The sequence below is a fragment of the Molothrus ater genome, chromosome 6 (assembly GCF_012460135.2).
Source record: "Molothrus ater isolate BHLD 08-10-18 breed brown headed cowbird chromosome 6, BPBGC_Mater_1.1, whole genome shotgun sequence".
NCBI lineage: Eukaryota > Metazoa > Chordata > Aves > Passeriformes > Icteridae > Molothrus > Molothrus ater.
Genome location: NC_050483.2, coordinates 24,172,413 through 24,188,134, shown reverse-complemented (window position 1 = coordinate 24,188,134; position 15,722 = coordinate 24,172,413). Strand labels below are relative to the sequence as shown.

At 54.8% G+C, this 15,722-nt stretch overlaps 1 protein-coding gene across 1 annotated transcript; it reads right to left on the bottom strand.

The window, feature by feature from the left end:
* Positions 1 to 300: 300 nt before the first annotated feature.
* CHRM4 (cholinergic receptor muscarinic 4) lies at positions 301 to 15,722 on the bottom strand. Its single transcript, XM_036384596.2, has 3 exons — positions 15,578 to 15,722; positions 3,789 to 3,830; positions 301 to 3,304 (listed from the first exon to the last, which is right to left on the bottom strand). Exons 1-3 carry the CDS (start codon positions 15,633 to 15,635, stop codon positions 1,827 to 1,829), a joined length of 1,578 nt encoding a protein of 525 aa, XP_036240489.1. The 5' UTR covers positions 15,636 to 15,722; the 3' UTR covers positions 301 to 1,826.

Genomic DNA, 15,722 nt, shown 5'->3' with positions numbered 1-15,722 from the left:
TCCCCTGTTGTCCCCACAAAATGCTGCTGTGCTGGAAGCCCCAGCAAACCCCAGTTTTGCTGACCCCACTGGCACCAGCAGTGAAGTTACCATGCAGCTGGCCTGGGTGCCACATGCACATGGTCCTGGACAAAGCACCAGACCCCTCACAGCCTCTTTGCAACAACGCTTCTGGTTGCCCCCCCTTACTCTTGGCAGAAGGGATGGGCTGCAGGAAATGTCAAGAGTGGGTGACACTGGGAAGCAGGGAAGGAGCCACCTGGGTGATGACTCATTCATTCCTCACACCACGGACAATAGTTTCCTGGTCCAAGGTCTTTATTTGTCTTGGGGTGTGTTGGGCTGCAGTTGTAACCATTTAAAAATACCCAGAAACCCACCAGGCATTTTGGGTACCCCTAAAGGCAGTGATGGAGGGGCTCCCATCTGGGCTGGGGCAGCCTTTCTGCAGGTTGCACCCTGGCACGAGGACAGGAAGGACATATGGACACAGAGCTCACCAGTGCTAGAGTGGCCCCATTCCATCCCTTGCCTGCACCTGGCTGCAAGGAGAAGGCTTGCACCCGGCTTTGGGAGAAGCTGGGGAGCAGCCCCAGGGCGCTCTGGGCTGCACACAGGGGTGGCTGGGAGGAGGCTGGAGACGCTGGCTGAAGCCCGCATGCTCAGGGCTCTGCCACAACGCCCATGACAGCGTTACATCCATGTACAAAGCTCAGCAACCGGCTCCTTCGGCCTCCCTGGAGTAACCCCCTGCACTCGGGGCAGGAGGGGGCTGGAGGCTACCGTCATCCTCTCCTGCCTCCAGAGCCATGCATTAGGCCTCCCACACCCACTGCAGGGAGAGCGGGGACCTGCTCGTGGCCCAGATGAGACACGGGGCCCCTTGGCCACATTGCAGACCCTCATCCCACCCTTCTGAGACCCCCAGGTCCCCCCTGTCTCTCCCAAGGACAGTTATTTTCACAGTCACTGCTGCCCACTACTCAGGGTCCCCATTCCCCCAGGGCTGTGGAACAAAGTCCTGCACCACACCAGGGCTTTTCTTTCCAGTTTTAGTTTCCATCATTGTTGGAGGCAACTGGGTTTCACACTCCTTACCCAGGAGTGAAATGCTTGGTTTATCTCTCTGTCTTTCCAGCAAATTGCTGTCTGAGGGCAGAAAGGATGTGAAGGGGAGAGCAGAGACCGAGCCCAGGGAAAAATTCTGCCCCAGGACCCTGGGTGAGGATGTCCGATGGCACTCTCAAGGGAAAGAAAGCATCCTGCCACATCTGTTAGGGTCCAATCTTGACTGCCTTCACAGGGGGCCTGCCTGGGCCAGCAGGACTCCCCATTAGCCTGCCTGAGTCAGCCTGGTCCAAGATGTCTAGCAATGTTTGACCCTGGTTTCTTTTCATTTCTTGGGTAATAAACGCTTTATAAGCCAATGGAAAGCATCCAGCATTAGCCCATCTGCATGCAGACAAGATCTGATGCCATGGAGATGGTCAGCTGGGGAAAAAGGTACATCCAGTCTTAGGAGAAACACTGATGCCATTTGGCCAATCTGAAGAGCATGGAGCTGGGAAGGGCTCCTGGTGACCACATTTCCTCTTGCCTCTGGCTTTCCCGCTGGCTCCCTGAGCTAGTCCCCAGGCCCAGAGTGACTGGAAGGACCTGTAGCTCAGAAATGCCTTGGATTTTTGTCAGCGTTGGATGAAGGGCATCCTCTGCAATCACTGCACAGTCTGCACTGTTGTGAGTGGTGAGCAGAAGAACCCCCGCTGGCAAAGGAGGCAAAGGGAAGGGTTTCCATAAGGATACTGAAGTGGTCCCTGAGTACCAGTTTATCTGGCTGTGCCAATGTTCCTGTACTGGCACATGAGAAGGTGCTTGAAGGTTTTCTTGAAAGTGGCATTGCAGAGGGCATAGCAGGCTGGGTTGATGGTGCTGTTGACATAGCAGAGCCAGTAGCCGATGGACCACACTGTTTCGGGCACGCAGGTCTCACAGAAGGTGTTAATGAGGACCATCACATTGTAGGGTGTCCACGTGAGTATGAAGGCCAGCAGGATGGCAAATATGGTGCGGGTGACTTTCTTCTCCCGGGCAGCCATCTGGCGCTTCTTCCGTACTTGGCTCCTGGCGATGCTGGCAAACTTCCTGGCAACATTGACTGGGCGACTGTTGGCCAGGGAGTTGTGGTTAGAGGCACCTGACTTAGCTGGGACGATCTCAATGGCGGTGACACATTCAGACCCAGTCTGCTTTGTGACAATCTTAATCTTGGACCACTTGGAAGTTGGGTTCACGCGGGGGTTGGCTGGACTCTGTCCTTGCCCTGCTGGCAAGACTTCTGCTGTGGGCTTGTCTTTTGTGGTCTGGGTCATGCTGACGGTGCTGGACTCATTGGATGTCTCCTTCTCCTCCTGATGGCCAGTGGCCTCTGTCTGTGCAGATGGCTGGTCATCCACTTTCCCATTCCTCACCTCCTCCTTCACCTCCACAGCCCTCTTGGGAGAATTATTGTTGTTCTGTTTCACCATGGGGCCCTTGAGGAATCTGAGGGACTTGGTTTTCCTCTCTTTCCTGCTCTCAGGCTTATGCCTCCTTACCCTGCTTCTGCTGGCCAGGGAGATATGGATGTACAGCACCGTCATGATGACCACGGGCAGGTAAAAAGCAGCAATGGCTGTGCCAAATGTCACCGCTGGGTTGGAGAGGAACTGGATGTAACATTCCCTCTCAGGGACTGTCCTCTTGCCCACAATGAACTGCCAGAACAAGATGGCAGGGGCCCAGAGAATGAAGGACAATATCCACGCGGCCGCGATCATTAGCCCTGCCATCTTGGTGGTCCTCCTGGCCGGGTACGTCAGGGGCTTGGTGACACAGAAGTACCGGTCAAAGCTGATGATGAGCAGGTTCATGACAGAGGCATTGCTCACCACATAGTCCAGAGCCAGCCACAGGTCGCACACCACGGCCCCCAGTGGCCAGTAGCCTTTGATGATGTAGACCGTGTAGAGGTTCATGGAGAAGACCCCAATGATGAGGTCTGCGCAGGCCAGGCTGAAGAGGAAATAGTTGTTGACAGTCTGGAGCTGACGGTTCACCTTGATGGAGAGCATCACCAGGATGTTCCCCACCACGGTGACAAGGCTGAGTGAGCCAGTGACAGTGGCAATGAAAACCAGCTCCACTGTCTTGTAGTTGGTGGGAGGCTGCACAGCCACCTCGGAGTGGTTGCCCAGGGTGAAGTTGTCATAGGTCAGGTTGGCCATCTTTGCCTGCCAGGGCTGAGCAGAGAGGTTGTGCATGGGATCTGCAAGGAGAGCGAGGACAGAAAGGGAGAATATCAGACCTGCCAGCCTGTCCTGGCAGCATTTCCTCAGTTTCCCAGGCCAGCACAGCTGTTGACTAGTGCTCAAAAATCTGCTGGCATTCCTGAACTTCTCTCTGCCACTCCAGGAGTCCATTGGAGGCATTTTTTGTGTCCCTATTTATCAGTAGAGGAGGCAAATGAGTTGCAGGGAGAAAAGCAGGAATGGAGCTAGGACAGTCCCAACCTCGTGTGGCCCAGAGAGGCACAAAGGGGAGCCAAAGGGCTGGGGAAAGAGGACTGCAGAGCCAGGGGGGATGCACATACAGCACTCACTGCCAGAACAGCACAGCATGGAGCCAGTGCCCTGCCCCAGGGACAAGAGCAGGGTTATGGTATACCCCAGGCATGTTCCACTGACCTCCCCAAAGCACTCCCCAAGAGGGCCCTAACCCGCAAAACCTGTGCCATGGTCTGCTCAGCTCACCTGTGTCTCTCACAGCAAATAGCTCCTTCTGGAAGATGAAATCTGGGAGAAGGAAAACAGCAAGTTACACCACAGCTTGTGTGCATCCCACAACATCTTACTGAGGGCACCAGCCTGTCCAACAGAGGTGACCCTGACCAAAGGGTGACACTGCTGAGATACAGATGCTGAAAAGCCAAGAAAGGCTGAAGGTGGGGGCTTTGGTGTGGCGCAGCGCACAGCGCAGCAGGCTCAGGAAAGGGAGGGAGCTGCACAAGTGTCATCAGTCACTGATGCTGGGAAGTGATGACCCCTTCCCTCAGTCCCACATCACAGTGCAGCTGCAGCCACCCAGGCCAGATGTACAGTGCGGAGTCAGACACCTCAGCATGATACACGGAATTATTTATGAAAAGTGATGAGAATTATGGATGGAATTACTGCCTTCATGCAAACCAAGATGCCTGTAGTTAATCACCCAAGGTAAGAGTGGAATGGACCTTAAAAAAAATCAATAGACAAGAAGTGCTGTATTGAGATGAAAGGGAATTTCCTGGAAAGCAAAGAAAAAGCAAAGGCACTGAGGGAGTTGGGCAGGACAGAAGAGCTTTCCATTGAACCTTCCTCTCCCACACCATCCAGACCTCCAAAACATGCTAGGCCTTCACCAGCCTCACCCTGGCTTCTGGGGGCATTCCAACCCTGCCAGACCATCGAGGGCAGCCCCTCCAGCAGCTGCTCCTGGTGCCTGGGGCAGGGGCTCAGCCCCATGGGCACTGCTGCCAGGAAACCAGCAGGAGCCAGTGAGTGTCCCCGCAGTGGGAGTGCTCAGCACAGCGTGTCTGTGGCTTGGGAGATGGCGCCAAATGCCCAGGACTCCTGAAGCTGATTTTGCTGAATGTATAAATGTGCCTTTAACACGCACCTCTTCTGAATAGGGCCTGGCAGGCTTTAGAATCAGTTTGTCTGTTTTAAGTATTTGAAAAGAAATGTCCTTGTCTTTCATTTGTGGTGAGGGTAGGAGATGTCTGCCATCAGCAAATAGCCAAGTTTTTAATATAAGCACTTTCTAAAGAGATTCAGGTGTAATTAAATGGAAATGTGGCTGCTAGGATGCTAAAGCCAGGATCTGATGTAGCCATTTAGGCAGCTTCTGCATTAGCAAGGATACAGCTGCGATAGTGATGGAGCTCCTCTTACAGGTGCAAGGAAAGTAAGTGGGTGAGGGACAGAGAAATACCTCTCTACCATTATCTTCTAAGCATGTCTGTGAAGACAAAAGGCTTTTAAAAGAAAGCAATGCCCTTTGGTAGATGCTACATGCCAGATACAGATGGGGTGAGGAAGCCTGGCAGCACTGCCCAGGCTTGGAGCTTTGCACCCAGCTCCAAGCACAAGGGATGCATCAAGGGAGAGGGAAAGAGGTTTCTGCTGCCATCCTTCCTGGGCACCCAGCCAGGGATGTGAGAAGAGGTGATAAGTGTATAAAATGGCTTAGAAATATATAATCATGGCAGTTTGGGGGTTGGTTTCAGTACAATAGAAATGAGTTTTAATTTCTTCACTTTGGTGAGATGGGGAGATTTAACTGTCATTCTTGTAACAGCTAATCAAACTGATCAGACAAGCTAGCAATCATGCAGACATCTACCCCAGCTCTTCCAAGAAGAATTTGAAAGTCTTGAAAAGAAACCTTTCCATCGTCTCTGCTAAAATGTGGGTTTCAGTTTTCTCACTTTTGTTCCTGAACTGGCATCCTCTTCTAAGCGTGTCTAATTAATTATCAGCCCTGACAGAGGCTTGTGTTCTCAGTTACCCAGAGTAAGAAAAGTCCATCTCAAGCCCGAACTGTTCTGTACGTGTCCCAAGACGGGAGAAAAGGCTGCGGCAGCCCCTCAGGCGAGCCTTTGGATGCCACCCAGAGGTCATGCTGCAAACTGGTGTGAGGAGGCAGAGGCAGCTGCCGCCGCGGGGGGTGGGCTTGAACACTGAGCACTTAAACTCGATAAGCCTTCACCTAATAGCAAAAAATAAAGCAATCCCCTGTTTGAGGGAGGCCTTGACAAAGCTGAGAGGACACTTCAGAAGGGCTCCTAGGGCTGACACCCTTACCTGTGACACCAGCTGGCTTTGCAAATTCCCTCAGACTTTTGGCAGTGATTTACAGCTGGTTTTGTCCTCTCCATCGAAGCCGTTGGGAGACTCCAACTCTTTACTGATAGCATCCTCCCGTCCAAGAGTTTCTGTGGCTGCTGCAGTGATCACCAATTGTGTCATCAAGGGAAATACCTTTCCCTTCCCACACAGCCACAGATCCAAGCAGAGAAAATTGTAATTTGGGTGGAGTCCAACTACTGCGGGCAGTGGGCGCAGCAGGGTCTCCCCTGCTGCCGGCAATCATGGGTGTGACCACTCTTGTGTGAGGATTCAACCCCAGAGCAAGAGCAAAGCCAGTGCTCTGTCACAGGGTGACACCTGAGACCACAGCAGAAGACTCCTGCTGTTTCCTTGCTGCACCTCATGTGCCTTACCAGCCAGCCTTCCCAGCCTGTCGGCTCCTACAAACTGCCTCACAGCCTCTTGCCAGGTAGGAGAGCAGAAAGCCCTCATGGACTGCTGGTGGCCACCCGTGACCCAGAATCTGCAGCAGCTGGAGGCTGGTGTTCCGTCGGCTGCATTCGTGACTGAGCACCTGCTGAGCACTCGGCTCACGTGGGATGGAGGGTTTAGTTCCCTCCCGCCCCTGCTGCTCCTGATGTGGAAGGAGCTGGCTGCCCTCTGCACGGGACGGCAAAGGCAATGGGAGAGGTCGGCATTTACACACACCCGTGTGATGGATGAGCTCCTGGAGCAAGCAGCCCTCCTGCCCCAGTGTTCCCCACATCTTCTCTCTGTACTGCACAGCCGCCCTCTGCTCCACAGCCCCTGCCCCACATGGCATCACCAGCCATCTCCTTTCCTGTTGTGACACTGCCCCCATCCCAGCATCATCCTCAGGGCTGGGGATACCCAGGGAGCAGGTGCAAGGCAGGGCAAAGCCGTGCCTGGTCCACAGGAGGTTGAAGTGACATTCTGCCTCTGGGAGCGAGCAGAGCTCTGCAAGGAACCCCATCATAAAGCAAGCCCCACGCTCGCACACCAGCCTGGGGGGAGGGAGAGGAATCACAGAAATCCGTGCTTTAGTGGACACCTGTGAGCGTGAGCTGCTCCCAGAGGAAATGGGCTTTAACCCTGCAAGGGTCTGGAGCAACAGCACAACTGCAAGCGACCTCGAGCCCAGGGACAGGACGGAGGGGCTGTGGCTGTCAGCTCCTGGCTGAACGGATCCTGTGGGGGTCTGGGAGCTGCCTGTCTCCGGGAGGGAGGAAAGGTGTCCCCCTGCACCACAGGCACATTCCAGGAGAAGGTACACATCACTTCCTGCTCTGTCTGGGTGCCAAGGCTGGGCCTGGGCACATCACTTTTGGTGTGACATTTGGAAAGAGTCAAGGCAGCCCTACTGCCAGCCCCCTGCCTGTCTTGGCCTTCCTAAAAGTGCAGAGAGGGTAAAAGTCTTAATGGGATTAATCCTGTCAGGTCAGACTGCTGATGTGATGTGGGGCTGGGCAGTTTGTGCAGCCACCACCACAAGGAGGAGAGGAGAGAGAAAAAACAGGGAACAGAAGACGCTAGACATTTATGGCTCACGCTCACAAAGGGAAGGTATACTTGGAGTAGGATGGCAGTTTGTGGTGCTAATTGCCTTATCTAATAGCTGTTAATTAGTTCCTGAATCATGGCACTACTTTACAACTAGTGAAGGGTTGTTCTGGTTGACAGATTCACACCCCTCAGAGTGTGAAAACAATTCCTAGATGCTGGGAACAGGCACCTTAGAAATACAACATATGAGAGAAGACGGAGGGCCGGCCCCGTGTCTGGCAGGGGAGGGTTGGTGTTGGTCTGCTTCCGTGCCTCTGTGTTGGAATGATGAAGGCAATAAACAACCAGAAAAACAGAAAGGAGATGAGGGGCCAGCAGGATCTGTTGCATTAAAATGGCAAGCCCTTCAAGCTCCAGCTGGTGGCTGCACTTTCACCCCTCTGGTCAATGGATCCCTGAAGTCCTTATCCTGCTCCAGAGGAGATCTGAGCCATTGTGGAACAGGAATTGTTTCTTGTCAGTAACATATGGGGTTCTGAGCATTTGATTTTTCCATTGAATAATTTATTCTTCTTTCTTCCTCTGCTATTCAACTGGTCCTCATGAGGCAAAGCAATTTCCTCCACCCCACAAGTCAAGAACCTGTGACAGCTTTTCCTGGAGCCGCTGGAGAAGCAGTAAGCTCAGTAGCACAGGAGCAGCCAGCTTGCAGGGGGAGGTGAGGGAGCCAGGGAACCCCCCCCCCCCCGTGCCTGACGTGTGTTTGCGCATCAGGTTTGTAAAATTTGCTGTGTCCAGGGCCAGAAGGGAGTGTTGAGGTTGGGTAAGCCCACCACCCTCCCCAGGCAAGCCAGGGGCCTCCCTGCTTTCACTGTGGTTAATGCTGGCTGTCGGAGCAAAGCCGAGGTGCCGCACCCAGGCTGGCTCGCACCCGGCTGTGGGGAGCACTCGCCGGCCGGAGCCGCGGATGTCGAGCTGCCCCTGCAGGTGGAGCCCAGCCCAGCAGGCTCACCAGCATCCCACAGCAGCCACAGCTGCACCCCCTGCCCAAACGTGCCTGTACTTGCCTGTATCCCTAATGTGCCCTTGGCAGGTTGTAAGGGACCACATGCCATTTATCCACAGCATCACCAGACAAGAAGCGAGCCAGTGAGAAAGTGTTTTTTAAAAAGTAATTGAAAGGTCACTCCTATAAATAACCTACCAGCACACTGGTCGCTCTGACAATTAATTAACCTCCTGTCACCCAATTATCGGGCCAAATAAATGACCTATTAGTGGAACACCACTAGCAAGCGTGCGTGGCAAATGCCACACAAGCCGAAGTCCAGCCTTACCCTGCTGTGCCCAGCCTGCAGCTCCCAGGCACCGGCGGCTCTGCAGCAGCTCCCACGGCTCCTGCACTGGCTCCGGTGGGAACATCCCGGCGGGAGAAGGCTCACCACGGCGGCATGGCACAGCGGGACCAGGGGGACACGGTGCCCTCTGCCTTGGCCGCCCCAGGGCTGCAGCTCCCTGCTGGCGGCTGAGCTAGGAAGGTGCTGGGCTTCCAGCTGAGCCTGGGCTGGAGCCACACTTCTCCCCTCCCATCCGCTGCATTAATGCTCTCTGCCTCAGAGAGATGCTCATGTTCTTTTATATGCCTGGCTGAAGCTTTAACAGAACCCAGCTGTTTCAAGGCAGCACAGCAGAAATAACCCTGCTGCAGCTACAGGTCCCACTGCTGAGAAGGGCTCTGGGACCAGCCAGCAGAGAGGAAGGAGCGGGGAGAGAGAGGATTGCAGCAACAAGTGACTGCCTGGATTAGCTGGGCTCTTCCCAGGGAGAGGTCAGTGGTGGGGACCAGATGCCTGTGGGAGAGAGAATGGTGGAGGAGTGACTGAGAGCCAGAGGGGCAAGTGCTGCAAAACCTAAGAGCTGTTTGCTTCGCAAAGCAGCTCCCCCTGCCCCAGGGACAGGCCTTGCCTGGGGACAAGGGCGAAGGACTTGGCTCTTTTTGGGAAGCCAGCTGTAGGGAAGCCCCCTCACCCTGCCATGGCCCCACACAGCCACAGGTGCCCATGCCAGGTCCCTACCACCCACATGGGGAATCTGCCCCCCAGGCCAGGGATCTGCCCCCCCCCCCAGGTGCCTGGGCTGGGGCTGAATAAGGCAGGGGCTGGCCCTCATGCAGAGACCTGCAGCACCTTTCACTCACCCTCTGTGTCCCCAGGGTCCCATGAACTGCAGGGGGGATGTAGCTCGGGCAGCCAGAGATGCAGTGCTGCTCTGGCAGGGGAACATGTTTGTAACTCATCCCAGAGCTGAGGCAACACAGGGAGCAAACAGTAAGGTGCTCATCTGAAATTCTAAAGACTTGGCAATGGAAACAAGACCCCCTTTCCCCATGGAGCAGCTCCACAGGGCTTTGAGAGGACAAATGAGCCAGCTAAGCAATGGATGAGATAAAAGAGCTGAGCCAAGGGCAAAAAATCAGGCAGGAGCAAGAACCCTGCTGGATGGATGCATATGTGAGAGCCCTACTCCTGGGGGCAGATAGCAGATGGGAATCTTTGGGGTGCTAATGAAAAAGGAAAACTGAAAATATGAGACCCCATTAGGCCACAAGACCTGCCAGAGGATTTGGAGGTGATGTCTGAGCTAAGGGATAGAGTGAGGAAGAGGAGCTGTGGCAGAAGATGGGCAGGAGAGCCCAGGGCATGGACAGGCGGAATGGAAAATGTGGGGGTCAGAGTGCCAGGGGAGGAGAGCAGGTAGGAAATCCCTACAACATAAAAGGGGAGAGATGGAGAGGAAGGAGGTGGGAATAGTCTTGGTCTGCCAGGGAGGCATTACTTTTCTCCTCTAGAGAAAAGTCCTAAGAAAATCTTCTTAGAAGGAGGGACCTCACACAGAGACATTGCCTACAAACCTCTCCCTGTTGCCTTCTCTGAGGCTCCCACCAGCTCCTTGCTGGGCAGAGTGGGAGCCGTGCTGGAGCTGGAAACCTCTCTGGGCTGCAGCTCTCTGGCTCAGGCAGCCCAGCTCTGCCTGGAGTCATCTCTCTCACTGCAGGATGGTGATCCCCAGCCTGTTGTGCTGGTGCTGAATAAGGCAGCGGCTGGCCCCCATGCTGGCCCCCTCACTCTTTTTGCCCCCCAGGTCCCCATGAGCCTTAGGGTGGGGATGCAGCTCAGACAGTCAGGGATGCAGTGCTGCTCACCCCACAGCACAGGGCAGGGGTTTTAGCCCCTCATGGACAGAGACTGCACATAGTAGCAGAGGGTTTAATGAGTTGAGCATCACTTATGGGCCTTGGTGAGTTATCTGAGCTCTGCAAAAAGCATAGAGACCACCATGCTAGACACTGCTCCTAAGTGCTGCAGAAAGGCAGGCCCAAGGCCAGGCAATTCATGCCTGCCAGGCAAAGGCAGATGCCAGAAGGGTTGCATTGCTCTCCACTCCTCTCTGTACACATGCATGCACTTTTTTGGCCTTATCTGGGACTGCACATGATGTAACTGTCAGCAGAGGAGGGATCCAAACTACCCCAGTGATACTAGAGATGGCGAGATGCCGGGTACTCTCCCATCTCAGTCATGCCAAGATCCCTCAAGGACCTTCATCCCTCCTCAGCAGAGGCAGCCTGCCACACTGCCTGGGACTTGGGAGCTGGCATCGGCACTGGCAGGGTCTGCAAGTGAGGGGTCAGTGAAGCACGGTGCCATGGAGGCCTCTGGAGAGCTGTTCTGTGACCTGGAGTGGATGCAGGGCCCGGGACATCATGTTTGCAGACTCATGTTTTCAGACCTCAGTGTTGCACAACTGCAGCTGAGTTTCCCACAGACAAATAAATCTAATTCTGCTTAAAGAGGCTGGAGACATTAACCCCTTAACTGGCCAATGCAAACCAAATTTACCAGGAGCCTTAACCCTGCTGATGACATTTCACCTCCAGACATCACTAGCTGAGGCTCCTGGTGCCAGACCCACTGCCTCCTCTGCCAAGCTGCAAGGTGCTATACAATATGCTAGATTTAAAAGCAGTTGTGGTACCAGAGGGGCTGCTTCTCTGCCTGGCTTTCTTGGCTGGAGGAGCACATCCACCCTCAATATCTCAAGTAACATGCCGATAGCTCAGGCCAAGCCTGCTGAGCTCAAGGAGCTCCACGGTTTGCACCGAGTTCTGCCTTTAAAGGACAAAATTCCTAGCTGCTGCCCCTCCTTCACCAACTGACCTGGGATGTAACTCCTCTTCAAGGCTCTTGAAGACAAATAAACAGCCCTGTGCTTCCCCCTGTCCCTCTCCAGCTCTCTCTGAGTCACTGGAACAGGTGGGAGAGGTTCCTCTGCAGCCGCACACCTCAACCTGCCTAACGCTGGGGTGGGAGGTGGGAAGGGAACAGGGCACTCGGGCACCTCTGCCACTGCCTCGGGCACCGAGTGGGAACGGGGCACAGTTGCACAGGACATAAAGCGTCATGGGGACAGGGTCACAGCAATGCTCTGATTTGCAGGACCTCCAGCAGCAGTTTTGGGGACCGTCAGAGGGACAAAGCACTGTGCCTACAGTCATTGCATTTGCAGGCTTGGACAGGCTGGTGATTTTCTCTGCAAACTTGCATCATACAAGGTATAAACAGAGCCTTTGTTGGAGTTCCTCCTCCATGTGGTGCAGCCTCAGGGCTGAAGGCATCTCTGGAGGGTCCCGAGAGCAGCCCCGGGGCGAAGGTGTGAGCAGCTGTGCGCGGCACGCGAGGGCTGGGGAGCATCTCCAGCAGAGCCTCACTTGCTGTGCTCACACTGCCAGGGGACTCAGGGTCTGAAGACAGGTCAAATGATGTTACCCTGGCACAAAGTCCCAAGAGGACCAGTGCATCGATCCACAGGGAAGGTGGGACGGCTGCCAACAGACAGACTGAGGACACCCAGGTGTCTCTAGCTGGGGGAACAGGGACTGGTTGTGTGGCTCCTGCTAAAACTCTGTGTCTAAGCATCAAGGGGAGGATCTGTATATGAGACACCTTGCCCTGTGTTCATGCACCAGCAAAATGCTGGAATCATGGATCAGCCTGACCAGGGAACACTTGCCTCAGATTAGTCCAGGAATTGCCTAACTCCTTGAAGCTTTAGCAAATGAATTTGTTTGAATACAGGGCAAGAGTCCACTTTGGTATGTTCAAGGGTCTGGATGCAGCAAGACTGTATGCCTAGAGGCTTAAAAGGATGTCATGGTGGATTGTGCCTCTGGGGACAGTCGAGGCTGGCACACTCCTCCACTTGGCTCTGAGTTAGACAGCAGCCAGACATTCAGGCCCTCACCTCCTGGTCTGCCAGGGCCCTGGGCAGGAGAGCACATGAGTCTTCCTAAAAGCTGTTGTCTGCTTTCTGACTGGTCACACAAATCCCTCAGAAGAAGGATGTATTTGGTATGGTTCCAATCACCAGCTTGAAGAGGCTTCAACAATGCCTGGGTGTGGAGCCTCACTGCAACCACTGGTACCTGGCACACTCATGGTGGGTGCTGGTGCTTGGGCAGGCTAAAGAGCAGTCAGCAGGGGATGCTGGGATGGGAATGAAGAGAGAAGAGGAAGTACATGGGAATGATCTGGTCCAAAACTTCCATTTCCTCGCTGTGTCAGGTCCTGCACTCTCATATCTCCCCAAAACACATCTTGTAACACGCAGTTTTAGAGCCAGCCCAGAATGAATGCTGAAATGCAAAGCAAATCTCCTCCCTTGGCTTAGTGGAGAGCAATAAGGGCATAGACCCATGTCAGGCTGAGGAGCAACTGGCTCGAGGACAATGCCCGTTTCTCCAGAAGATGCCCATCAAAGTCCTGACTTAGCATGCCAAGGAGAAGGGGTCAGCTTGTGCACAAGAAACAGTTGCTGTGTGTCTGTCCATGTGGAAAGAGGAGCTGCGCTTGTGCAGAAAGCAGCAGCCCCTTGCAAACAGCCTCCATCTCCCTCTCCTCTCACAACTGATCTCCCTGCTGCCTTTGCAGAGCTGCATCTGCCACCTCGGCTGGGCGCTCACCAAACCTCTTCACCTCTGTGGATGCTGCCGGTCAGGGCTCAGCAGGGCAGGCAGAGAAAGCATCAACAACACAAAGGTGTGCTAGGGACTGCTCTGCATCAGCTGCTCCTCCTGGTCTCACTATTTTTATTCCCTGTTTTTGTCTTTTTTTTCTTTTTCTTTTTTTTTTCCTCCTGGGGAGATATTTGTCATTTTAATTTTAAAGAACAAAACAACAAAATCCCAACTATGACAAAACCTCCCATCAATGGGGTGGGGACACAGCTTGTGGGGACAGTTAAAAGAGAAAAACCATGCTCCTTCTGCAAACTCAGAGTTATTGGATCACAGCATTAATTAATCATTTCAGTTCATTTCTCTTTTATGAAAGAAAACAGACTGACCTCCTGAGATGGGTATGCCCCTCGTGTGAATAAACAAACCACTTTTACTGGTAGCCATTCTCCTCCTTCTCCCGCCAGCTTTCCTCTGCCCACTCATCAGGTCACTCCCAGGGCCACTGCCGCTCCATACAGCAGCCCTGGAAACTTGCTGCCACTCTGAGCAAGGGCACATTGGCTCAGCTCCTGCAGGAACCAGGACTGCTGCCCACCCCTGCACCCCTGCTCCCATCCCCACCTCCCACACCCAGGGCTCCCACCACGGGCCGCTGTCCTGGCTGATTGGGATCTCCACTGGATGCCCTGCTCTTTGCTGGATGTCTCATAGGGGCCTAGTCTAGGCTGGAGAGCAGCAGCAGGTGCTCAGATCACAGGAGTTAGGGTGTTAGGAAGCAGGAGGTGGTGCCCAGCAGTAGAGACAGCGAAAGCATCTTGGTGTCACCTGTGATTTCAATGTGAGCATTGTCTCTGGTGCTGTTTCACCAAAAGCCTGGGCTCTGGGATCCTGTCACCTGAGTATTTTGATAGACAGTGCCTGCATCAACAAGCCACCCAACTGCATTGGTAGCAACCCTTCCAGCCCCTCTGCTCACTCTCAAGTTGTGGCAGAAGTCAAACCACCTTTGGAGGTCACCCAAGGCAGTCGTGATAAAGCAGGGAGCCTTCAAATGCTCAAACAGAGCCCATCTACCAGCAGGGCACAGGGGAACAGCCAGCTGTTCCTCAGGTTGGGAAGTATCTCCCTAGCCTTGCGCTTTCCAAAGACTGGCTAGAAAAATCCATCCACAGCACAGAGGGGTTGAAAACAGGTCAGACAGAAGCCAGTGCTGCTTTTATTTCAGAAAAAATATAAGAACTGTTCCCTGATTTGAAGCCAATGGTATTATTTTGGAAAGAAAGAAGGGTGTGGCTGCCCAACTCTTGTCCATGATGTGCCAACAGAGAGCGCGGGGCAGCTCTGTCATTACCAGCAGAAGGGGTGCAACAGGGCCAGAAAGGGCTAAAGGGAAGACGAGATGCACACTGAGGGAGAGAGTGGGCAAGATCTGTCTCCCTTGCAATGCCCAATCTGGCAAAGGGCTCTGTGAAGAGGGGGCAAACTTCTGCCTAGTCATGTCCTGGGAGGTGGCCACAAGCGCCAGAGGGGTTTGCCCAGTATGGCGACAAAGTATCCAACAGATAGGGGATCCTCTCCCTGTTGCTCTTGCTGGAATAGTGAGGGAAGCAAAGAAAGCGTGCAGGTAGTTTCTTGTCCAGGAATGTCTCCTTCCCAGAGAAGGCACCAGGGGAGCAAATAACCCCCGTCCTGGGTTTCCTCCTGGGGGGTGCCTGCCCCTGGAGCCGCAGGCTGCTCGTATTCCCTACTCAGGGTGCTGACAAGGCTGTTTCCTGGGTGACAAGAGGGGCCCGAGGTTCCTCGAGCGGCGGATCCCGGGAACGCTGTTGGTTTGGATGGGAGCAGGGAAAGGGGGTGCCAGACATCAGCCCGGTGCCCTGGCAGGGCTGCACGGCTCCAAACATCCCGGGGCAGCGAACCAGCGCGAGGGTCCCGACCCGCGGGGCACCCCGGCGTTCCCGGAGAGACGCAGGAATGCGGGAAAGTTGGCAGAGACACCTCCCCCGTTCCTGGGGGGACCGCGTGCCACATCCCCCGGAGGTGCGGAGCCCCCTCCCCATGCACCCTAAAGCCATGCCGACCCCCCCCGGACCCTGCGGGGGATGCCCTGCGCCCCCCGCCCGCGCACACGGAGCCCCGAGCAGCGACTCACCGGGCAGCCCAGCCCAGGGCGCGCCGCCGCCCGGCGCCGAGCGGTTCTCAGCGGCCATGGTGCCGCGCCGCGCCCGCGGGGGCTCCGGCTGGCATGGCCCGGCTCCGGTCCCGGCTCCGGTCCCGGCTCCCGGTCCCGGCGGCGC

Coding starts and splice junctions, on each gene's coding strand:
- CHRM4 (XM_036384596.2), bottom strand. CDS start 15,635: ATGGCCGCTGAGAACCGCTCGGCGCCGGGCGGCGGCGCGCCCTGGGCT. Junction 3,831..15,577: donor GCCCTGGGCTGGGCTGCCCG/GTGAGTCGCTGC, acceptor TCCTTCTCCCAG/ATTTCATCTTCCAGAAGGAG. Junction 3,305..3,788: donor ATTTGCTGTGAGAGACACAG/GTGAGCTGAGCA, acceptor CTCTCCTTGCAG/ATCCCATGCACAACCTCTCT.